The 25,614-nt window shown below is 40.6% G+C and overlaps 1 protein-coding gene across 1 annotated transcript in view; it reads right to left on the reverse strand.

Annotated features, from left to right (window-relative positions):
* Positions 1-7,777: 7,777 nt before the first annotated feature.
* The window catches only part of LOC116506158 (lipoprotein lipase-like), a 40,277-nt gene continuing 22,440 nt past the window's right edge, over positions 7,778-25,614 (reverse strand). The window contains 9 exon segments of the mRNA XM_032213813.1: positions 7,778-9,668; positions 20,154-20,257; positions 21,264-21,443; positions 23,475-23,556; positions 23,559-23,594; positions 24,701-24,742; positions 24,745-24,816; positions 24,819-24,867; positions 24,869-24,942. Coding sequence (XP_032069704.1) covers positions 9,652-9,668; positions 20,154-20,257; positions 21,264-21,443; positions 23,475-23,556; positions 23,559-23,594; positions 24,701-24,742; positions 24,745-24,816; positions 24,819-24,867; positions 24,869-24,942 — 656 coding nt within the window. The 3' untranslated portion in view covers positions 7,778-9,651.

Consider the following 25,614-nt stretch of genomic DNA (forward strand, 5'->3'; position numbering starts at 1 on the left):
GCGAATGAGTGTTTCACAAAACCATCATCAGATGAAGAGTGAAAGTTTGAAAATAAACTACAAGGCACCTCCATCTCATGATGAAAATATCAACAGAAACAAAATGGGTGAATGTATTAGCTTGGACAAAGCGATACTGTCAGGACTGGAAGCCATATTTTGCATTGGGCCTTCAGTCCTGCCACATTTATTTCTGTGGGAAACTGGCAGGGGGAATTTTATAGAGTGGGGTAGATATAGTCAAAATAACATTCCTTTCTCAGAGAGTCAAGGACATCTTGCCCAGTACCTGGAGTGGAGCGACTGGGAGGCATCTCCAGTTGGGACGGTGCTTGATTGGAACATGTGATGGACATATGGGTGCTGGGCAGGGACTTGGATGGGGAAAACTTCGAAACTTTCAGATTTGGGTTTTCCCAGATGTTCCACTATAGCATCTCTAATGAAATGGAACTTTGAGGAAACTCAAGCCTCAAAGTCTTCTTTCATTGGGGGTAATATTTGGAACCCTGACAGATACATAATTTTATCAGGCAAATGTTGCAAGTTTGCATTTAATCAAAATATCTGATTGATTCCCAAATGATTAAAGGATACACCTGCGCATTCTCCTTAGCCCACCGCAAGTATAGGCTGCCCATCTGAATGCAGGAACAGAAAACTCCCACATTTTCCAAGCTTTGAATCAAGCCTGCTCTTTCTGATCTGATCTGTCTCAAGCTGTCCGAAATGGTCTTATGACCTTTATTCTGCCTATCTTAAACTATTCAAGATAGTCTGAAGACCTTTACTGCCAACTGGCTGCAATGGTTGGCATGCGGCCTTCCTCAATGGATAGTTACTGCCCTGGGCTGCCATTTTGTCCTCAGCTGCCAGAACCATCTGCTCTCTGCTAGTTGGCATTTGCCATTTTTTAATATAATATTGTGGTTGATCCAACAATTAGCCATTAAGTCAGTTAACTTTCCTTTGTTGGAAGAAATGTCCTTCTGGGTTCAGTTCCAAGTGGGAAAAAGACACTAGATTCATGGAAGTTGCTTGAAAATATGGTTTTAATGGTGGACAGGATCACATGCTGGCAAAGAAAAAAGGGAAGAGATACTGAGAGTGCCTGGGTTTTATGCCGTCTCTAGGCTTTTGAATTTGAGCATGTATTCTGATTGGTTGTCAGACTCCCATGGGTTCATGCAGGGGTAATTTTGTAGGTTGTGTTTTGAGTCCCATGCTTGGTTGAGCCTTGCTGGGTGATGTAATCTTCCCAGGTGCTATGTGGTGAATTCTGTCACTAGATGGGTAGGACTAATCCTCTACCTTTGTTGGCTCTTGTATGAGGGCATTTGCTTATGAATAGACCTAGCTATCTCTTTATTTCTTAAGTGTGGACAACGGCTGTGGGCTATTGAGGAGGGTGGGGGCTATTAAGAGTGGGTCTGCTTCCTGCCTAAAAAACATGTTTCTCCATTTTTCACTCAGGGAAATATAATATTCTACCTTTTTAATATTTTCTAGAATATTTCATTTTTCTAGGAGAGGGGTGGGTGCTAACTTCCTACATCTTCACCCAAGAAGCTCATGCTCTATTCAATGCTTTCATCTCCCAGTTGATAACCTTTTGACTTCTGCTCAGGCAATTGAAGCAAACTCCTCTTCCTTTCCTACTCCCTATACACAATTCTGCAAAATGTCCCTTCCTCTCATCCAGCCCCTTTATTAAAAAAAAATAGTTTAAGTTCCCATTATACTGTTTCTAGGAAATTGAATTGTCAGCAAGAACAGCCTCCTTGCTACAATATTTCCCCAGGCCTATAGGGAAACAGAAATGGAAAATGCTGCTCCCTGTTGCTTTATTACATCACCACAAAACAGGGAAGACCTGTAACACTGGGGTGTCAAAAGAGATAATAAAGGAGGGATGTGTCCCAACAGCTGGGAAACATCTGCTGACACATAGGCCAACCAATGAGGCTTCTCTCTCTTGCACAGATGAGGGAGACAGGGAAATGACCAATGAGCCCCTGTACTGGCCCTAACTCGGCCCCTTTGCCAATTCATTACAATCCAGAGTCGAATCTTGGAAGTTGATTTACAAAAGGAGCAGAACAAAAACCAGACTTTTTGGGTTCCACTATGGAATTGCCCAAGTCTAAATAAATCCCCTTATAAAATTGAGATCTTCTTATCATCTCAACCTCCCTGGTGTGTCCAATCCACTCCACTTTAGGCTGGAAAAAGTTGGCTTTTTTATTTTTATTTAGTCTATCTTCTCTACAGTATTTGCCAAAGCTTACCTGAGCAGTCTAATGATTTTTAAATCCGTCCCTTCTTCCTTACTTCATGTCACTATATCTTAAAATATTCAAGATGCAACTCTCAGCACAATTCTCTTTTCCTTTTCTTTTTGAAAATACAGTGGGGAAATGGAAATGCTTTGAATCCTGATATTTTATGTTGCAGACATGATTTACTCATTGGTGTTTAGTCACCAAGGGGAACCATGAAAATTTGCATGTTATGCACAAAACAGTATCTGCTTTTAGAGACTTATGCAAGGAGGAATAGATGGCTGAATGCAGTGTTGTAACATCACAATGGAAATTCTGGCCTTTTCCTACAGGCATTGTGATGTTACATCTGTGAGCCAAAGAGGCACATGTGTCATAACACAATGTCTTTCTGACCAAAAGAGCTATTTTTCTGCAGACACCTCCGCCTGATTTTATAATTAGGCTATGAATACTGACATTTGCCCCTGATTTTTGATTTGCAGAAATGGCAAATTGGTAATAAATAGTATCACCTTCAGATTGTATCTACAAAGATGGCCTGCCATAGGAAAACATCCTTCTTTTTGGTTACCAAATGATCATATTACAAAGTAGGAGGGTAGCTGATGATGGTAATTACAATAGTCATCTGTAGGAAAGTTGTTTTTAGTTGTTTTCAGCTTAGCTGATGACATCTAGGTTTCATACATTTGAAGGAGTCATATACCTGGTAGTGTCAGCTTTTTGGAAAACTAGACTAGATAACAAATTATATCTTTGCCCTCTGAGCTTGCTGGTTTTCTTGCAGATGTCTCATTATCAAACTAGGTAACATAATCAGTGCCAGAAGAGAGTGGGGTTTTGTCTCATTTTATATTGCCCTTTCAGTGTTGATGGAGTAGATTTGGTGGTGCCTTGATTAAGCTGTTGTTTACCGTGAGCTTGTTTGTCTGAGTTGGGAGTTTCTTGAGTGTGGTATTATTTGCTCCTTTAGTGTTGCTCTAGTATTACCCTTGGTGTTAATCTCTACTCATGTTGGTGTTCATTGCTGATGAAAAGATATTTTTTTTGCTTTTTTCTTTTTAGCTTTTGATTGTTCCTGTATCATGATTTGACCTTTTTTGCTAAGGTCCCTAAAAATTCTTTTGATTCAATTGTCTAGTTTCTGTATTGGTCTTTCACTAAAATGCACGTTTCTTTGTCATGTAGTAATTTTGGGATATATATATAGAATGATGATAATTTGGTTTTTCTTTGTTTTTGAAATCTGCTCTATCCTCTGTTTTGAGTTACTTTTGTTCTCATCTTCTTCTGGTCTGTGGTATGATAGTTTGTCTTATGCTTTCTTAGATCTCTGTTATGACATGCCCCCCCTCCCGCCTGTGAATAAACCAGAACACAAGCTTGGCTGTTTGCAACTATTTAATTAATGAGATAACAAATTCTTTGGCTGAGGGCCCAGACAACTCACATTCAATATAATAGCTTGGCAGCAACCCAGATAGCTCACATGAAGCAACGCAGATAATCCAAACAAACAGACATGGCTAGAATACAGACAGATTTCTTCAATACTAGTTCAAACAGTTGTTCCCAGCAAATGTCCCCTCCCAACGCCTCACTTATAAACCCTCTTGGGAGGGGCCAATCCACCACACCTGTGCTTAATTATCTTCTATGAGACTGCCTACTGGGGTTGTGTCTTCTGTTTTTCAGCCCTTCTCAATGGAGCATCAGGGACAAACTGACTTTGATCTTCCCCACTGCTCCATGCCTCAGGCGCTTCCTGGTGGCCAACCAGCCTCTCTGGCCCCTGCTCTGAGTCTTAACCCTGTACAGGATTCTCCACATCTTCCATGGTAGACTCATATGGTTCCTCGCTATCCGAGTTTATCAGCAGCTCAACCGGATCCTGCTGGGCCACAACAGATCTCTGTGGGAGGGTCTGTGGTTTTAAATGCTCCTTCTAAGGCTGCAAAGGATTCTATTGATTAGCATAATCTGTGTAATAGTTAAGGCTTTTCTGTAGAATATTGTGTTCGGCAGTAGTGATTGACTGGACATGTTGACCATGACTATGTGCTTTGTTGTGGTGTTCTGTTCTGGTTACTCCTTGAGGTTTTCCATGCTATACTGATAATTAGTCTTAGGTATGCAACCATAGAAAGACTGAGAACCACCAACAAGGCTACTTCCCAGAGACAGGCCTGAAAAATGAAAACTAAACTACCTAAATTAAATCCCAGAGCCTGAATGGGTGGTCAACATGTTCAGAATTACATGACTACGTTAGAATTTCATGTATGCTCTTTGTATGGACTGTCAGTCCATACCACCTCACTTAATATAATTATACTTACAAAAACTAAGAGCCTTTCCTCACTGCTAAATTAAAGTACTATCCATGGATTCATGGGTCAACAGAAAACAATGCTGAGTTTATAGATTCCATCTCTGTTGTCTCTATTCTAAGTCACTGCCAAATGGAGCTGCCTTGCTTATTCATGTGCAGAATTGGATAAATAAATTGGTTGATTCTTCCAACTTTGCTGCCATCTCTTCTGCATCATCCCAGAGGGAAAGATATCTGACAATCAATGGCACTGTAGCAGAAATGGACTGGCTGCAGAATTTGGCTTTTTCCATGTTGCTTCCTACTGTACCCCATTCTTTTTATTTTTAACAGATCAGTTTCAAAGGAAGTTGAATCACAAGCAATGCTTTTATTTTAAAACTTCTATGTCAGGGGTGTCAAATTCAAGGCCTGGAGGCTGGATCCAGCCCTTGGAGTGCTTAGATCTGGCCCATGGGGCTGCCCTGGAAACAGCAAAGGACCGTCCTGCAGCACCTTTGTCAGTAAAAATGGAGCTTGGGAGGGAGCCTTCCCAAGCTCCATTTTCACTGGCAGAGGGTTGCAGGAGGCAGTGTCAGCTGGAGACAGAGCCCGGAAGCCAGTTTTCACTGGCAGAGTGCTCAGGTCACCACAGATGCCCCCAACATAAATGATGTCGAGCCATTTCCCCCCCCCCCCCCCAAGGTCAAACAGAACCCGGATGCGGCCCACAATGGAACCAACGCCTCTATTTATTTATACGGGTCAGAAAGGCAAGCTGCCAGATTCAATGTTCCATACAGGAGATAATTTGAAATAGAGGGAGAAGAGTTGGTCTCACCATTCTATTATGGCAGTTATGGTAGCAATTGGTAGCATCCAGAGTTAAAACATTTATAATGCTGCCAACCAAGCAGTCTTCTGCAACACTTCTCAAATTTTCTAGTTGTGGACCATTACATTTATCATTCGATTTAGAAAATGCAGAAAACACTCTATTTAGCAACCAACCCAAACCAACCCACTCCTTTTGTTTTCATATTAAATAGCATACTCACAATTCACCAAGGCCTCTTAAAATAAAATATCAAACCCCCAAATTAATCAGAAGCATCTATTTAATCACCTGAATCACTTTATATACTTCTATTCTTAACTTACTGGTCATTAATGTTCTTCAGTAGAGATCTCTCGATTACTAAGGAAGATGTGGATGGAAGATCTCCAGCTTAATGAAATCTCATTTGTAGATTCATTTTTATTTTTGCAAGACATTTCACTTAATGCAATACATGCAGATTCAGTGTCAAAAGCTGCCCTTGAAACTTATTCACTATAATCACTTTTGACTACACTTGCATGATCAAACAGATAGTTTCCAGCCATTGACATTTTCTCTTGAACTACTTGTCAGGGGTTATGGAGAGGTAGTGTCTAAGATAATGACAAGGCTTTCACAATCTCTTGGCCACCATGGGGATGCAGGGACGAGATAAAGAATGTGCTCTGGCCCCTGAAAATGGGATGGCTATGGCAGACCCCGGCAGATCACTAGCAGTCCATAGTCACAAACTTTGAGAATGGCTACTACTGAGGGTGTAAAAGAGCAACACCCAACTATCATGCTGTACTAAATATTATAGGAGCATGTTGTTGGGAGGAAATAATTTACATGCACTTAAGGCACAATCATTAGAACACAAAAAGGCTGTTACTTTGTACTTTAAAAGGTTGCTGAATTGCTTTTCTGCAAATTCAAAGTATCATTATTACAACACTGCTGAGATCAGCTCTTCAAAATGTCAGCAACATAATAGCAAATTAGGCTGACTGGGGACCAGAGAAGTCTGACAACCTGGGCTTCAAATGGTCAGTATGCATCTCTGAGATTCATCAGAGATAGGGTCCGCAACTTGGGAGTCCTCCTGGACCCACAGCTGACCTTTGAACATCATTTGTCAGCTGTGACCTGGGGGGCATTTGCCCAGGTTCGCCTGGTGCACCAGTTGCGTCCCTACCTGAACCGGGAGGCTCTCACAACAGTCACTCGTGCCCTTGTGACCTCTAGGCTGGAATACTGCAATGTGCTCTACATGGGGCTGCCCTTGAAGAGTATTCGGCGACTTCAGCTGGTCCAGAATGCAGCCGTGCGAGCGATCGTGGGTGCACCTCATTTCACCCACGTAACACCTATCCTCCGCGAGCTGCACTGGCTGCCTGTTGATCTCCGAGTGCGCTTCAAGGTGCTAGTTGTCACCTACAAAGCCCTTCATGGTATTGGATCTGGGTACTTGAGACCGCCTACTGCCAATTACCTCCACTAGGCCAATAAGATCCCATAGATTAGGCCTCCTCCGAATTCCATCAGCCGGCCAATGTCGGCTGGCAACTACCCGGAGGAGAGCCTTCTCGGTGGCTGCTCCGATCCTCTGGAACGACCTCCCCGTGGAGATTCGTACCCTCACCACCCTCCAGACCTTCCGCGTAGCCCTTAAATCCTGGCTGTCCCGACAGGCCTGGGGCTAAAGATTCTAGCCCCACTCGAATAGTATGACTGTTGTGCTTTTAATGATGTATTGTCTTATGTTTGTAACTTGTTTGTCCTTCCCCTCCCCCCTGAATTGTGAGCCGCCCTGAGTCCCCTCAGGGAAAAGGGCGGCATACAAATAAAGTAATTACAATTACAATTACAATTACAATCCCACTACAGAATATACTGCAATTCTGTACAGCAATCCTAGTTTATTCGACATTCCCTACAGCTATAATTGGATGATGCCAGTTTGACAGAGAAACATTTATCTAATATCCAGGATGATTCAAATCTGTCTCATTTTTCACCTGGGAATGAGATAAAAAGGAACATGGCAAAAAAAAAGTTATTGCATTTGTTGCACTGTCAGATGCCAAAAAGATAAAGCTCAATATGTCTGTAGAGTTGGGATTTATGGAGATGGTAATTTCAAACAGATAACCATTGGTTTATTTATTTTTTTCTCCCCAACAACATGCTCTCTTCTGGTTCGGCAAATACAGCAAACCATTCCAAAATTTTACTAACAATGGCTTCTTTCTTTTAATGTTTGCAAATGTCGGTATATACAAAGTAGAGATGTCTTGAAAGAACAAATGATCATTGCAGCATATTTTTTCATGTAACATTCATTTTGAGAAACCAGTCTATAAATGAATATAGCTTTATTTCAGCAATATATACAAACTAACTTTTACATTATGTACACAAATATATTTTACAAATAATAAATAGAAACAATTAAAGTCAAGATATATCTTCTCATATATAAAACTCCTTTTGGTGATCAAGGGCTGTTGGCATTGTTTTTTTACTTTGCATTAAAAATCTTCAACTTGTTAAGAAATAGTCTTTTAAATCTCATTCCTGAGAAATTGGCTTCATCCAGAAGAAATGATGTACATCTTTAAAGGTATCCTTCAGCGTTTGCTTGTTTTTCCTGCCTGAATGAAAGACCGATGTGCAGGGTAACCATCACAATAAAAAAAAAATCTTAAAAGAATTGTTTTTAATTTTTGCCACACATTTGTTAACTTTTTTCCTGTAGTAAGAGCTAATGTATTGAACAATCAGATGCTAAAGTGGAAGTATCTAAGCTCAGGCACATCTATGTTTTTATGTATCTTCACAGAAGTAAAAATTATCTTTTTTTTTTTAGTGTACAACTTACTAAACCACTGTGAATATAATTGGTTCTAACTTTGAAAGTCTGCAATTTTGATTAAAAAAATAAAAGTGATGAATTATTTTGACCATGCCAATAAATATCTGCATCAAATACCTCTTTCTGTGTGTCCTTACTTCCTGATTCAACAAAATATATATATTTATGTATTCTCCCAAAGTGAAAGTCTAATACTACATCTTCATATGCTAACATTACCTCAAGAAAAAAAATATTATTTTCCATGTTAGAAACGGTCAAAAAAGGGGGATTATTATTTGTTTGGGATATGGATTTGTGAAAATCATAGGTTTTTGTTGCCATTACTGTCCACAATCAATACAGAAATTTTGTGTCTGGTAACAATATTGTTATAAGCAGCAATAGTCCTACAATGTTTATAATACTGATGCTTCTTTTTTTAGGGATAGTCATTTGATAAAGATAAGTATGTTTACTATAAATGCATTGGATTCCTTTTTAAAGGAAAAGCATGAGACACAACTTTAGGTATTTTCTCCTGTGGTGCATTTATTGTCATATAAGGAGAATATGGATGGCTAAGTGTTTCCTAAATTTAATTATTTACCTACTGTGAAACAGCTTTCTCTGAGATTTTTCTGACCTACAAAACATCATTATTCATATATATTGTGGCTTGTAAGCATTTATTGAATAGAAAGTCTAAATATTGTTCTTAATTGCTTATAAAAGTAATTTATAGCCAGCCAAAGCTCCAAAACTGCACATATCAGCTAAATGGACATTGCACAGCAAAACACCCAACTTTTTTATTAAGTAGAACTTAATAAAAAAACAACCAAACACCTTAACCCAAATGCATGTAAAAATAAGCAATTCTTCAATAAATAGGTTTTTTTTTTTAACACAAGTGCATTCTAAAACAAGAGAGTTGGTATAAGAATTATTGACCTTTGTTCTGAATAATACAAAAATCACCATCTGTGAGAGATTTCTTCTTAATTATAAAAATAAAGTTGGCTTATGTAGTTTTTGGTATATGCTGATCCAGATAAGGAGATCTACCCAGTAGAAGTGGGTTTTACATGCATGCTGCTCATTGAATAAGGAATCAAGTTTGCATTCAGATGTTGATCTGGATGAAGATACTGTCCATCTGCACTTCCGTGTTTCCAGTCGGATGTGAATTTGAATGTATATTGCTAGTCACATTCATGCAAAACCAAATCAAGATTTCAGTCTGGGTAAATAATTCCTAGGGCAGTGTCAGCTGACAGTTTTATAGAAGGCAGATAATTATGTCAGTACAATCATTCCTGTTTGGTCAGTACTCTGTGGAATTTCCTTCCCAAAGTAGAATGTCTTCACTCATTCATTATCTTGGCCTGGTCTCTAAAAAGAAAAATATTTTTTAAAATCTCAGTGGTTAACATTATTTTCTAAATTAACTGTGTTGGTGACTTCAGACATCTATTTCAGTAATCTGATGAGGTAGCAACAGGTAATGTCTTTAATTTGAGCTATTGGCCCAGATGTCGGGAAGTGTAATTCTATCAGTATTCAACTTCCTAACTAAACTACGTTTCCCAGTTTTCTTCTGAAAAAAACAAACTCTGAACTTCTGTGTATAGGATGCAATTTAATGGATCATCCATAAGTTCCATTCCAAGGAACATAAACCACCTTTCCTTGAGCAAGATGTGAGATTAAAGATTTCTAATGCATTTTACATCTACAAACCCTGAGAGAGTTCAACAAGTAAGCAAAGCAAAGCATATAGGAACAGTGAAATCAATTCCTAACTGCTCTGAGATATGAAGTGTAATGAATACTAATACAGAGAGGCTTTCTACCAAGATTTTATAGATCCTTTCCACAAATCTAATGGCTATATAGGCACAATATACAAAAACAGAAGATTAGCAGAACAGAATTTTATACTCCAAAATACAGTATGCATTCTCAAATAAATATGGTTATCAGATGTGAGATGCAACTATCCAGTTGAGCCACTAGATGGCAGCAAAAAGATGCAGAAAACTTCCAACTCTTTGCTGTGATCTAGAGGTCATTTGGATTTTTGCTACCCAAATCTGATAGCTATAAAGCACTTGTGGGGATAAATATTAATAACACGACTGATTGATGATGATGATGATGATGATGATGATGACGACGACGACGACAACAACAACAACAACAATTCAGTAGCACAAATGATCCATTGGAATTTGTGCAAAAATTATAATATTAAAACAGCAACCAACTGGTGGGAACATCAGCCTGAAAAAGTCATCGAAAATCAGATGGTCAAGATCTTGTGGGATTTCCATATACAAACGGACAAAATACTGGCACATAATACACCAGACATCACACTGGTTGAGAAAAATAAGGTCACAATCATAGACATCGCAATACCAGGTGATAGCAGGGTCGCCGAGAAGGAACATGAAAAAATCGCAAGATACCAGGACTTAAAAATCGAAATTCAACGACTATGGCACAAACCAGCAGTGGTAATTCCAGTGGTAATTGGCACACTGGGTGCTATTCCAAAAGCACTGGAATTACATTTAAAACAGTTAAAAATTGACAAAATCACCATCAGTCAAATGCAAAAAGCCGCACTGCTTGGATCTGCACGCATATTAAGAAAATATGTTACGACGTCCTAGGACCCTGGGTGGGGCCCGACTAGTAACCAATGCCAAATCTGGCAAAACAACTGGCCGCTGTGATACAATTGTATAATAACAACAATAACAATAACAACAACCCCTCCAAGGAGCTTTACCTTGTCGTGGTGGAAGAGCTTTACCTTGTCGTGGTGGAGGGGCTTGCACAGTCTAATGATCCTAAGGGCTATGCAGAACAGGTGCAACATATCAGACAAGTCTCAGGTGAAGGGCCAGACAAAATTTGCTCCACAACCCATTCAAATATGGTGAATACAAAAAAAAATGAAATTTATGCTGGCCCGGATTAACAAGGGTTCCGTTGGATGCTATGGCTCCTGGGCATTCTGCGCAAAATGAGCTACATGGCTCAACTCCCTCTGCTAGGCAACCAGGGCATGGAGCTGACAATCTACTGAGAAAAAGTGAAAAACCGAAAAATCTGGACTAGGGAAGAAAACATCTCTATTATGAAAGCTTACTATCAGTCTGAGCCATCAAAATATGGATTTCAAAAATGAATGTATCAGATTTGGAAAGTGAACCACATGGATTGTGATATCAGTGAACAAAGGCTAATGGACCAATGATGTGTAATTCTAAGCCACAAATTTTTCACTACAGCAGAATTAATAGAAATAGAAGAGAAAGCAACTAATGGTCTGAATATACCAACAAAGAAGAGTAACATCAAAAATGATTTGCAGACTCAAAAGCAAACTGAGGAAGAAAGGGAGGAAGAGAATGCTGAAATGGATGAAGATAAAGAACAAGGAAACACTAAAGAACAAACACCAACAGATATTGCTCAATTAGCTGAGAAAATAAAGCATCAAATGGAAAATGCCGAAAGAACACGTTTGCCAAAGCTGAACCAAGTGAACCGGAAAGAATTGAGAAAGGTACTAAAAAAAGTCAATGAGGCTGTGCAAACTATTCAAACCACTACATTAGCTGAAACAAACCAGCTGATGTATGCAGCAGCCTTCATAACCACCGAAGAATTGGGTTTGAAAATACAAAAGAACCAAAGAGGCAAGAAGTGGAAGCCTAAGTGGAAAATTCAGTTGGAATTGAAGATCAAAAAATTTCGTGGAGACTTGAGCAACTTGAAGAACCTAAGGGAAGGTCAGCTAAAGAACAAGCAGGTCAAAAGCAGCCTGGAAGTAAGATACGATTTGGAGAATAAGGAGATTGCGGTAGTAATTGAAGAGCTGAAGCAGAGGGTTGTTGCCATGACAGCCGAGAGCCCAGGGAAGGGGTGGCGGTGTGGCTATTGTAGTCCGGGAGTCTTTAGCACCTCGTAGGATCCCTGCTCCGGAGCTTGTCGGGTGTGAGACCCTACTGGTGAAACTGGACCTCAAGGGTCAAGTGGGTCTGCTGTTAATGTACCTGCCTCCCAACTGCGTTGCAGCAGCCCTCCCCTCGCTCTTCGAGTCAGTAGCCGAGCTGGCAGTTGAGTTCCCTAGGCTTATGGTCCTGGGGGACTTCAATTTGCCTTCGCTCGGTGAACGCTCTGATGGAGCGCAGGAGTTCATGGCTTCCATGACAGCCATGGGCTTGACCCAGGTAATTCGAGGCCCAACTCACTCAGCGGGTCACACACTCGACCTCGTATTTCTCTCGGAGCAGTGGAGTTATGATCTTGGTCTGAGGGGTAATGAGATCATACCCCTGTCGTGGTCAGACCACTGCCTACTGAGGCTAGACTTCCAGAGGCCAAACCCCCACCGTAGGGAGGAGGAACCGACCAGGTGGTTCCGACCCAGGCGACTTATGGACCCTGTAAGGTTCCAGAAGGAGCTTGGGGTTATTCCTGATACTCTCGCCCACAGTTCGGCGGAGACTCTTGCTGCTGCCTGGCACTCGGCAGCGTCAGAGTCTCTGGACCGGATTGCGCCACTACGGCCCCTCCGGGTCAGCGGCTCCCGGAGGCCTCCTTGGTTCACCGAGGAGCTCCAGGAGATAAAGCGCCGGAGGAGACGCCTAGAGCACCAGTGGAGATCCGATAGATCCGAACCGAGCACTGTTGACAGCATGCACCAAGGAATACATCCGGGCATTAAGAACAGCTAAGAGAACACACATTGCCACCTTGGTAGCGTCCGCCGAGTCCCGCCCAGCCGCTCTGTTTAGGATAACCCGCTCCCTCCTAAATAGGAGGGAGACGGGGGACCCCTTACAGGGTAGGGCTGAGGAGTATGTTCAGTTCTTGGCGGACAAAGTTGCTCGGTTTCGGTCGGACCTGGACTCCACTCCCGCAGATCCAGCCGAGACACAAGGGAATGACTTGGCAGACCATCTCTGGGTTGAGTTTCAGGATGTTACCTCCGGGGATGTGGACAAGGCTATGCGAGCTGTGAGTGCCTCCACCTGTATACTGGACCCGTGTCCCTCCTGGCTGGTTGCCAACAGCAGTGAGGTGACACGCGGCTGGATCCAGGCAGTTGTTACCGCCTCTCTTCGGGAGGGGCACTTCCCCACCGCGCTCAAGGCGGCGGTGGTGAGACCCCTCCTGAGGAAACCATCCTTGGATCCAGCCATTCTTAATAACTACCGTCCAGTCTCCAACCTCCCCTTCGTGGGGAAGGTTGTTGAGAAGGTGGTGGCCTTCCAGCTTCAGCGTACCTTGGAGGAAGCTAACTATCTTGACCCCTTCCAGTCCGGCTTCAGGCCCGGTTACAGCACAGAAACCGCTTTGGTCGCATTGACCGATGATCTCTGGAGAGCCAGAGATGGAGGCCACGCGTCCATCCTGGTTCTCCTTGACCTCTCAGCGGCTTTCGATACCATCGACCATGGTATCCTTCTGCGACGACTGCGGGAGGTGGGGGTGGGCGGCACTGTTCTGCAGTGGTTCTCCTCCTACCTCTCGGACAGGTCGCAGTCGGTGTCGGTGGGGGGGCAGAGATCATCCCCGAGGCCCCTAACTTATGGGGTGCCGCAGGGTTCGGTCTTATCCCCCCTGCTGTTTAACATACACATGAAACCGCTGGGCGAGATCATTCGGAGGCACGGGATAAAATACCATCAATATGCGGACGATACACAGTTGTATCTGTCCGCCCCGTGCCAACTCAATGAAGCGGTAGACGTGATGAACCGGGGTCTTGAGGCTGTTAAAGACTGGATGAGAGCTAACAAACTGGTACTCAACCCGGACAAGACCGAGTGGCTGTTGTGTTTTCCTCCCAACAATTTGGCCGACGTTCCATCACTCAGGCTGGGTGGTCAAAATTTATACCCCTCAGACAGGGTCCGCAACTTGGGAGTCCTCCTGGACCCACAGCTGAGCTTCGACCATCACTTATCAGCTGTGACCAGGGGGGCATTCGCCCAGGTTCGCCTGGTGCGCCAGTTGCGGCCCTACCTGAATCGGGAGGCCCTCACAACAGTCACTCGAGCCCTTGTGATCTCTAGGCTGGAATACTGCAATGTGCTCTACATGGGGCTGCCCTTGAAGAGCATCCGGCGACTTCAGCTAGTCCAAAATGCAGCCGCGCGAGTGATTGTGGGCGCACCACGGTTCGCCCACATAACACCGATCCTCCGTGAGCTGCGCTGGCTACCTGTTGATCTCCGGGTGCACTTCAAGGTCCTACTTACCATTCATAAAGCGCTCCATGGTAGTGGATCTGGCTATTTGAGAGACCGCCTTCTGCCGTCCCATCAGATCGCATAGAGTAGGCCTCCTCCGAATTCCATCTGCCAGTCAGTGCCGACTGGCGACTACGCGGAGGAGAGCCTTCTCAGTTGCAGCTCCGACGCTATGGAACAATCTCCCCGTGGAGATCCGCACCCTCACCACCGTCCAGGCCTTCCGTACAGCCCTCAAGATCTGGCTATCTCGTCAGGCCTGGGGATAAGACTTTACTCTCGCCCCTCCCGAATGTTGAATGAATGTTGGGTTTTTACTGCTAATTATTTTCAATCACATTTTCTTTTTGTGTTTTGTCCTGCACTCCCCACCCCCTATTATTGTAAGCCGCCCTGAGTCCCCTCAGGGAAAAGGGCGGCCTATAAATGCTTAATAAAATGAAAAAAATGAAAAATGCTGAAAAGATTAAAAGGTATGAAAACCGAGTAATTCAGTTCAAGGAAAACTCATAGTTCAGATCAAATCAGCACCAGTTTTATAAGAGCTTAGAAAGTGGAGATGGAGTAACAACAAATGAAAAGCCGGATAAAGAGAAAGCTCTGGAATTCTGGAAGAATTTGTGGGAAAACAAGAACCACAACAGAAATGCAAAATGGATCAAACAGATTGAGGATTCTATTAAAGTGCATAAAATGGAAGATGTGAAAATAACAAAAGAAATGGTGCAAAGACAGTCAAGAAAAGTGAAGAACTGGAGTGCACCAGATGAGTTACATGGCTTCTGGGTAAAGGCACTTACAAGTGTGCACAAAAGATTGGCAGCCCAAATGAACCAGATCTTAAAAACACCTGAAAATGATGAATGGATGACAACTGGAAGGACATTTTTGATCCAAAAAGATAAAGAAAAAGGAAAGGACCCTGGAAACTATAGGCCAATCACCTGTTTGCCAACAACATACAAGCTCCTTACTGGTATCATTGCAAACCAAATTTATGGATACTTGGAAAGAAATAACTTGCTTCCTGTAGAACAGAAAGGATGCTGCAAAAATTCAAGAAGAACAAAGGACCAACTGCTGATTGACAAGCTAATCCTAAAGAATTCAAAGAAAAGACGAACCAACCTGTTCATGGCTTGGATAGACTATAAGAAAGCATTTGATTCAGTTCCCCATAGCTGGATCAAGGAATGCCTGAAAATCTTTGGCATCAGCAGCAATATACAAAAATTCATGGAAACTTCAATGAACCTCTGGAAAATGAAGCTTATAGCTAATGAAGAAGAACTGGGTGAAGTTGAAATTAAATGAGGCATTTTCCAGGGCGATTCCCTTTCACCCCTACTTTTTATACTCTCAATGCTACCACTGACAATCACTTTGAAGATGAAGAACTGTGGATACAAAGTTGCAAAGAAAGAGCTGAAAATTTCACACTTCATGTACATGGATGATTTGAAGCTGCTTGGTAAAACAAAAGCTGAACTGAATTTATTAATTGAAAGCACAAAAGAATTTAGCCAAGACATTGGGATGCAGTTTGGAATTGACAAATGTGCAACAATTGCAACCAAAGCAGGCAAGGTCATAGAAGATGATGGAATAGAACTTGAGAATGAAGAAATGATAAAGGCAGTAAAACCAGAAGAAGGCTACAAGTACTTGGGGATTTTAAAGGCTTCTGACTTAATGGATAATTTCAAGGAATTAACTGCAGCCAAGTACATTCTACGAATTCACAAGATATTAAAGTCCAAATTGAATGGAGGAAACATCATAAAAGACATAAATACCTGGGCTACACCTGTGATTTGATACTTTGCAGGAATAAGTGACTGGACCCAGATGGAGTTGGACAATTTGGACAGAAAAACAAGGAAGCTTATGACAATGAATCATGCTTTGCACCCTAAAAGTGATGTTGACTGATTATATCTACCAAGAGTAGAGGGTGGTCGAGGACTCCTACAAGTAAAACAGACTGTGGAAGAAGAAAAACACAGCTTGAATGATTACATCCAGAAAAGTGAAAAACCAATGATTAAGGAAGTAAATAAAGGAGGCCTTTTAAAGACAACTAAGTCAAAAGCTGAATATAAGAAAGAAGTAATTGAGAAGCGAGCTGAAAATTGGAAAAACAAAGTTATGCATAGCCAATATTTGAAAAGTATTAAAGGCGGCTTCCGGTTTGAGGGGGCTTCCTGGTGGGAGCTGGTCGTTACAGCTCCAGAATCCTGGTCGCGTTTAACTGTCAGATGAGCAATCCATCAGCCATCTGACAGCTTGTTTACCTTTTCTTCGGGCCAAGAAGATAAGGTGAGCTGATTGTGCCGGGCAACGTGCACAATCTCGCAGATTGTCTCTGGGAGGGGGGGGGGGAGGCCAGCCAACGGCAGAATTGTCTCCGTGCCAGGAATTCCTGCTGCATTAGGAGCACAAAGCAACCCTCAAATCCTCAGAACAAAATATGATTTACTGAATCCAAGACGAGAGGATCCTGTACATGTGAACTTTTAATTGTTTGTATTAATCCTTAGCTTCATTTTTTTTTACAAGAACTCCTTCTGATATCTTACTTGCTAAAGAGATATTCAAAATGGTGCCAAGCAGCTTCGTAACACTGTTCGAGCTTTGAATTTCTTCGGAGTTTAAAACTTCAAAGGGAAGGAGTGATTTAATACTAAATTAATCAGTAACAGTTGCACAATCGACCAGCACAGACTTATTAATTGGTTGAAGAAGATTAAAACTTGGAATGGCTTCTAAGCAAAACCCTATTCAAAAACCCCCCCCCCCCCCCCCGGCTTCAAAAAGCTCGCCTGCCCCTGGCACAAAACTACAGTCATTACTTCCTCCCCCCACAGGGGAACCATTAACTAAAGAAATTTTTCAGAAGGAATTGGCTGAAGCATTTAACAATCATGTAGTTACGATGGAAACAAAATTTAAGCAGGAGATATTCATTGCACATAAAGAACTGTCTGATAAACTTGAGACTCGGGTTCAGAAGATCAGGGATGATATGTTGGGGGTTGTTAATTTGACGAGGGGTGTTAGATTTTGGTGTAATATGATTGCACATGTATACTGTCTTCTCTTATTTTTTTCTTTAAAACTAGGATATGTTAAGTATATTGTTATGGAAGTATACATACTATCAACATAAGATTGGAGTTTGCTCAGAAGCGGAAATACACCAATGAGAGGAAGAGCGGGAAACAGAAGGGAGAAGAGGGATGGGAAGAGAGGGATAGGAGGGGGTAGGGGGGGAAGATGGGGAGGATAAGGAGGAGTGGAGTGTGGAGAGGCAGAGGGGAGGGGGAAGTAGAGTAGGAAGGGATGCTGGAGGGAAGAAAGGAGGTAGGAGAGAGGTAGAGGAAGAGGTGTGTGGAGAGCAGAAGAGCTAATAATGGGTTTTTATCTTTTTGGGTGTTGATGACAAGAGGAACTGAAGTAATTGCTACTTAATATAATAGGATACTGGCTATGTAATAGTATACATGTGATTGTATGTTATGAAAATGGAAAATAAAAAAGTATATTAAAAAAAAAGTATTAAAGGCAAAGCTGACCAAAAGCTAACTTGGAACTGGTTAAGATCAGGAGCACTGAAAAAAGAAACCGAAGGCTTTATTTTGGCAGATCAAGAACCAGCCTTAGCCACAAAGGCAAAAATTCAACATGTTGCCACCAACAGCAAATGTCGCTTCTGTAATGAGAAAGACGAGACAGTCAACCACTTGATCAGTGGGTGCAGCAAAATTTCACAAACTGGCTACCTACAATGCCATGACTGCGTTGCTAAGATCATTCACTGGAAATGTTTGCAGCTTCCTGCAATAACATCAGCAAAACTGCAAAAAAACTGTTCTACTCAGAACATCTTATATTTTAAGAAGGTACTTGGTTGATACCTAGGACGCTGGCAGCAAACCGTATCAACCATTAGCACCAGTCACTGGTATTTGTAATGCATTTTTGAATGTTCAGTTGGCTGAGTTTCGTGTCAATAAAGTATATAATAATAAATTGCAAACTATTTAAATTCCTTCAAATCTCAAAGCTATCAGAACAGTGTGCAGACACAAAGTACAGAATATATATTTTTAAAAATCACAGGGTAAATGATGTACTTAAAGCCCTACCCTTTCTACCTATTCTAAACCATAAATATATCTATCACATCCCTGTATTAGCATTATGAGAAAAACTTTTGGCTAGTTCTCTCATGTGCAGAATTCTGCTCTCAGAAGCAGAAGGGCTTCATCTACATCATCTTCATAAGAAAACTCTTTATGACTTGAATAGTGGGTTAAATGCAAGATACAGAGATCTACTGAAATCTATTTTCCCATTTCTCCTGGAATGTGCAGAAAACATCTAAGTCCTTTGTTACCTCCCTAAAATCTAGGACAAGCAATACTTTCCTGAGGACAGAAGCTTTAGTGACGTTCTGCTGAAGTTCAGATGTAGCTTCAACATGCCAATTTAGCTGCCTCTCTATTTCTTAGGAAATTATTCAGGCTTTGGTAAGAGCCATACAGTCTGTGAAATTAATGCCTGCCTTGTTTCTTCTGCATTTTATGATTGACAATGGATTCTGTGCAAGACACTTATAACTACCTAGTTTTAGAACTAAGTTATATATCTAGCACAACCATTCATCAGCTCCGTTTCTTCTTCCCATATCCAGGTGGAAGACTGTAGTTTGAATAGGATCTGAATAGAGTCTGTCATCTGCACCTCTATAACTGTCTGATTCTGCAACCCAACAAGACAAGACACAGACTTCAGAGGATAATTAGAACTGCAGAAAAAACAATTATTATCAACCTGCCTTCCATTGAGGACCTGTACACTGCATGAGTCAAAAAGAGGGCTGTGAAAATATCTACAGACTCCTCACATCCTGGATATAAACTGTTTCAACCCCTACACTCAAAACAATACTATAGAGCAGTGCAGACCAGAACAACTAGACACAAGAACAGTTTTTTCCCCAAACACCATCACTCTGCTAAACAAATAATTCCATCAGCACGGTCAAATCATTCACTAAGTCTGCACTACTATTAATCTTCTCATCGTTCCTATCACCCATCTCTTCCCACTTATGATTGTATGACTGTAACTTTGTTGCTTGTATCCTTATGATTTATATTGATTGTTTCCTAATGTGATTTGATTGCTTATTTGTACCTTATGACTATCATTAAGTGTTGTACCTTATGATTCTTGATGAATGTATCTTTTCTTTTATGTACACTGAGAGCATATGTACCAAGACAAATTCCTTGTGTGTCCAATCACATTTGGGCAATAAAGAAATCTATTCTATTCTATTCTACTCTACTCTACTTTATCTCTCCCCAAAGTTAAGACAATATCCTGAACACAGAAAACTGTTCAAAGCATGTTAGAGGAAATTGTTAATTTCCACTATAAGTGTCTAATGTTCACATGGTTTATATATAGAATTCCCTTTATCACTGCAACCCAGCCTGCAGCAGAAAAAGATCAGAAACAGAAAGTATGTTACACAATTTTCTGTCCAAAGCACTTGCCTCTTACTATTTGAGAACAATGAAAGAATTCTTACCATGAATCTGTGTCATTATGTTTTTCATATTGCATCTCATAAATTCTGCAGCTTTACCCCCTTTTTGGAGAAAAGAGGATCCATTCTGTGAGCAGAACATCACCCTGCACAATAAAGAGAACTGCTGAAGCAGCTATAAACTTATCATCCAAAAAGCCATATTTCATTATCTCAACTATATTTTAAATGTAAAATAGAAGTTCTGACAAAGCATTGTTTAACTGATTGGTTAGTCCAAAACTTTAAAAGAACAATTATCTACTACATGTTTTTATAATATTCATTTGCAGTTAGATGAGTATTTATCAGATATGCCTATCAGAACTGAACTGTTTACAAATAGGAAATCATTATTATCAAATCAATCATAGCCTACAAGCAAAATAAGATCTATAAATACATGCAAAATCAATAACTCAATCTGATTCCATATATTAAATACAAAAATTGCCACCAAATGCATAATGTACCACATATCTGAAAAAAACTAGGCATATTTCAAGGCATTTGATCTACAGCTTCTCCATCAGTTTTTGTAATTCTGGATCAATTTTACTATTCAAGAAAATTTCCCAACCTCCCATGTAGGCAAAGGCAATTACAAGGTTATTTGTGTTACCGTAATATCTCTGTACCATGACATTAATAAGGGTATCCTGGGCAAAAAGATATTTCCAACGTCACTTTTGTTTGTTTACTATGCACCTAGCACTCTAGAGAACATATCATTAACTTCTAAGATACAGATGAGAGTTGGAAAATTGTCATGCTGCTTCATAGTATTGAAAGGGAGAGTGAATTATTATTATTATTATCAGCAATAAATTAAAGGTTAGTATTATTTATAGTGATTCGAAGAGGCTGTGTGAGTTGAAACTAGAGCATTCTGGTTGTGAAATAGGGAATAGTCATGTCCTCTTCCTTGTTGTATCTGCTCCCATTTGCATAAGTAAGCTGTTAATGGAGAGAAGACAATGAAAAACATTCTCCTCCATGAAGTAAGTGCCTTGGAAGAACAAAACTGAACTCAAGATAATCAGTAAACTTGGATGGTGACAAAATGATTGACCACAAAAAAAAAAAAAAATAAAGAAAAAAAAATAAACTTACTTTTTCTGGGTTTCTCCAGCCTTGATTCTGACTACTCGTATGCTAAATTCAGGGGTATCCCACCATCTCAAACTGAAAAAAGATTCTTTTTCCCACTGAAGTTTTACTATAAGCAGTTCTCCAATATCAACTTCAGTACACACCAGGAAGGAACTTGTTTTGTTAGTGGAGATCTCAGGCCTGTTTTAAAAAAGAAACCACATACAAGTTCAGTCAGTGCTTGTCTTCAACTCACCTCAGGAGCACTGTTCCCTCTAAGGTGCACGGCTGCGCAGCCGCGCATGTGGAAAGAAACCCCCGCGCAGCAGTTTCTAACTGCCGCGCAGAGATTTCTGTAAAGTAAACGTGAGGAAATCAGTATTATTTGAAACTCAAAATGTTGGCTCAGAAAGTCTGGCATTTGAAGCACGCAAGTCTTAAAGCTGTTGTTACAAGACCCTTGCACCCCATTTTGGTTGCTAAGCAGGAGCGTCGTTAAGTGATACTGATATTATATAACACTTTTAATTAAGCGGGTACCTTGAATAAACATAACTTTGAGTTTCAAATAATACTGATTTTGTTGTTGTCTTAGGTGACATCTGTGAAAAAAATTCAGGTGCTCAGGCATGAAAATATGCCGCTCAAACACTATACTTTTCTGCTCACACTGAAAAAAAAATTAGAGGGAACATTGCTCAGGAGCCTATTCCTTTTTCAACAACAGATGCCATTTCCAACAACTTCCATTACTTGGTTCTTACCTGCTAAATTTCAGATATACCAGCCCAACCTCCCACATCTTGTCCTCCATTCCACCACCATTGTCTCTCCTGGTTTCTCTAATCCTGGTTAGCAGCTACTACATCCATCCAACTTTCTTCCCTGACCAGCTGAAAAGCCCTCCAAGACTTCTCTTTTCCTCATCACTTCATGTTCTCCTTCTACCTCAAGAAGTTCCTTGCATAATGACATGAGTTATTATAATTAATTTAAATATTGTTTTGATCCGACCTTTGAATCTTTTCGATGCAGACTCACTCCTTTTCAGAGTGGTAGCCCTTGGCATGCCAGTTAAAAGCTGGAATAACCTGTTACCCAAGCAAAGTTGGCCTGCTATTATAAATGTTCATTTCCTTACTTAGTATCCTCCAGATATGATACCACTCTAACACAAGAGACTGCTGGAAATGGAAGAGCTGAACTCTCAATATATTTGGAGGGCACTGGGTCAGGGAAGTTGCTATAATCTTCATGGAAGCATTCATATAAAGTTCAAAGAGAGGTATCTCAAGGAGCATCAGTTTTACTTATTTGTCCAATTTATATAGCTGCCTATTTCACAAACCTCTTCTTTTCAGATCCCTTTCATTCACAGATACGTACATGCCCATTAGATGCCAAGATAGTAGCTGGCAACAGAACTATGGGTGACTGCAAATTGAGATAATTCAGATTAAAACATACAACCTGTAATCCCATTCTTTATTACGCCTGCTAGATCCCATGCTATATCCAACATGAGTGGTAAACGCCAGTTATATATACTTTTAATTTCAAACATTTATCGGGGAGCTAGAATGTGCCAATAGGCTTTCTTAGAAAATAACAGATTTTCAACCAGAGAGCATTTTACCAGATTGGCTTTTAACAAATGACTGATTTGTGGCACGTGATCATTAAACTATTAAATCTTTCATAGTTTTTTTTTTTGTTTTTTTTTTTACTGCTGCTTAGCTCCTTGCCTTTGTAAGCAAAAGGTTTAATCCTATGGTCATCAGATACGTATTTTATTTCACCCAAGAAGAAATGCATCATGGGTAGCCACCATTTGTACAGCTTTCTATATACAAATGTACATTTCCAACAGAGCAACTGGACACAATCAACTTTTCCTTCTTTGTGCTTACGGGGTGTGTCAAAAGCATAAATATTATCTCTTTTGCACACTTCCTTGAGAGGCGGTGGGTAGGACAAAAGTGACACTCACTTCTCTCATACATATTTTGCATAAAATACAAAAAGTTATCTGAGATTCTAAAAGACGGAACAATTAGGAACAATTAAATGGAACAAAATGTACATCATCCTTCAGTGAAAACCCTCAATGTGCCCATGCAGGAACCATTCTCAAATGACTCTGCAAGCAACTTCTGCAGCCAATAGGAAGATATTTTAAAATGCAACAGTATATTGATAAATGTGTAGGCAGCTGTTTCAGCTGATACTCACATTACAAACGGTATGTTCTCACTTTCCTTCTTGGTGCCATAAAAAGAAATAAGAAATGGTTCATTTCTCTTGGTAATGTTCAATTTCCAAAAAAATGTATCTTGACCTGGAAATGAAAGACTGAAAGCAAATATGCAAAATATTATTAATAAATTCTGCTGTTTTGTGCTTAAGAATGGAAAGTAATTTGTAGACATTTCTTAAGTTTTTTAAAAGTTGCCCTGCCCCCCAAAACAGGAGGGGGGTGGTATAAAATGCTGATATTCTCCATCTAATTTCCCACAAAGTCAGAAGATCAGATCAAAGTATTATTTGGGAATTCTGTACTGCAATACTAAGTATGGTTATATGAGATAAAGATGTTTCTTCCTATTACTACAATGGATTAATTCTAACTATAAATTATCTAAGTATAAATTCTATTCTGCAATAATGTAAAAAGCATCCAGTTATAAATCCGAATGAAGGGTCTCTTATTATGAGATTTTGAAGTATATGCTGGAAACACCCCCCCCCAAAAAAAACATTTATTATATGAAAATAATTGAACCGTTGCTATTTTAATAAATAGCACTGCAAATAACAGTAGCATCAAATAACATCTTCCTATGGCAGTCCTTGGGAAGGACTCAGATAGATAAAAATGCCAAATCTAGTCTAAACAGCTGGCTGATGTTCAACAACCATATGAATACATGTATTTATAGACTCCACTCTAATAATTCTTAGGTCCTTGGTTAGGACTTCAATTCTACAAGTCTTAGATTGTGAATCTAACTGTAGATTACTCACACATAACAACAACCTAATATCAATAATGAATGGTCTCATCGAGCATTAGGAATTGATATTGGCTACTTTGGGGGATCCTGCCTCAGAATATTTGTATTTGCTTACAAAAATCAGGCCACTGGATTGATATTCGAACTTACTATGCACCTGAGAAATACAAACACTATCACATTTGATATGAACTGCTTAATTTTCAATTTCAATAGTAGGATTAATTAAAACAAGTGCCTCATTTGAATCTAGTAAGTCTATCGTTCTTAAATTTATAATGAAATCAGACTTTGATCAAGAAGAATGTTATTATTTCAATGAGGTCTGCGAAAGAGTCCTTTCTGTTCAATTTGTTCTGAAATTAGTTTGTTTTCACTTGCTATATTCCATCAGTGGCAAACTCATGACCTAAAAATAAAAGGTTTGCAGCAGATCACAAATACCTTTATAAGGGGCATGTGCACGGGTCTTCAGATACATTTGCTGCTCTTCTTGCTTCCCACTCTTTTGACTTCATACCCTAAATTGTTGCAACGGTTCTTTCGGCAGCTCAAGCAAGCCCTCTTTCAAATGTTTCTTTTGAATTGCATCGGTACGCCATGATTGGTTTTTTCTTCATACAAGAGGGAATCAATGAAGAGGTGGATGGAGCGTTCATGAGAGCATTTCACCAGCTGATCAGACTCTTAGGGGGAAAAAAATGACACAAGCTGTACAACAAAGAGACGCATTTCTATTGTTCATCAATTACGATAAGCAAATCGGCACCAGGACGTTCTCCAATGTAACAAATTTGGTGAGAAGTCTCTCACCCTCGGAAAAAATATTTCAATTGTGAAGAAAAATGTTCATTTTAGTCACACTGAATGCCATTGTTTTTCTTCACTGCTTCTTCAGTACTATTTCACTCTACTTGGCTGCTATTTTCCCTTTCCTGCATTAAATCTTATCAATACATGTAAAGATTGCCCTCGCACATGTGTTGTTCCCGACTCTAGGGGTGGTGCTCATCTCCGTTTCAAAGCTGAAGTGTTAGCACTATTCAAAGACGTCTCCGTGGTCATGTGGTCAGTATGATTAAATGCCGAAGGCGCACGGAATGCTGTTACCTTCCCACCAAAGGTGGTTTCCTGTTATGGCTCGGCAGGAGCCGTGGAGCTGCCGCCAGACTCCGACAGCGAGGGGTCTTATGAGTCGGCTTGGAGGAGGGTGTCGACTCCGAGCAGGGCGAGGGAGAGACTGGTTGGCCACCAGGTGCGGCAGAGCATTGATCAGAGGGAGTGTTCAGGAAAACACTTGTGAGTTGTTTCAGGATGCATCCCGTCAAAGACGGAAGGAACAACTGCGTAATTGTAGA

This window comes from Thamnophis elegans, chromosome 3 (genome assembly GCF_009769535.1).
Source record: "Thamnophis elegans isolate rThaEle1 chromosome 3, rThaEle1.pri, whole genome shotgun sequence".
NCBI classification, from domain to species: domain Eukaryota; kingdom Metazoa; phylum Chordata; class Lepidosauria; order Squamata; family Colubridae; genus Thamnophis; species Thamnophis elegans.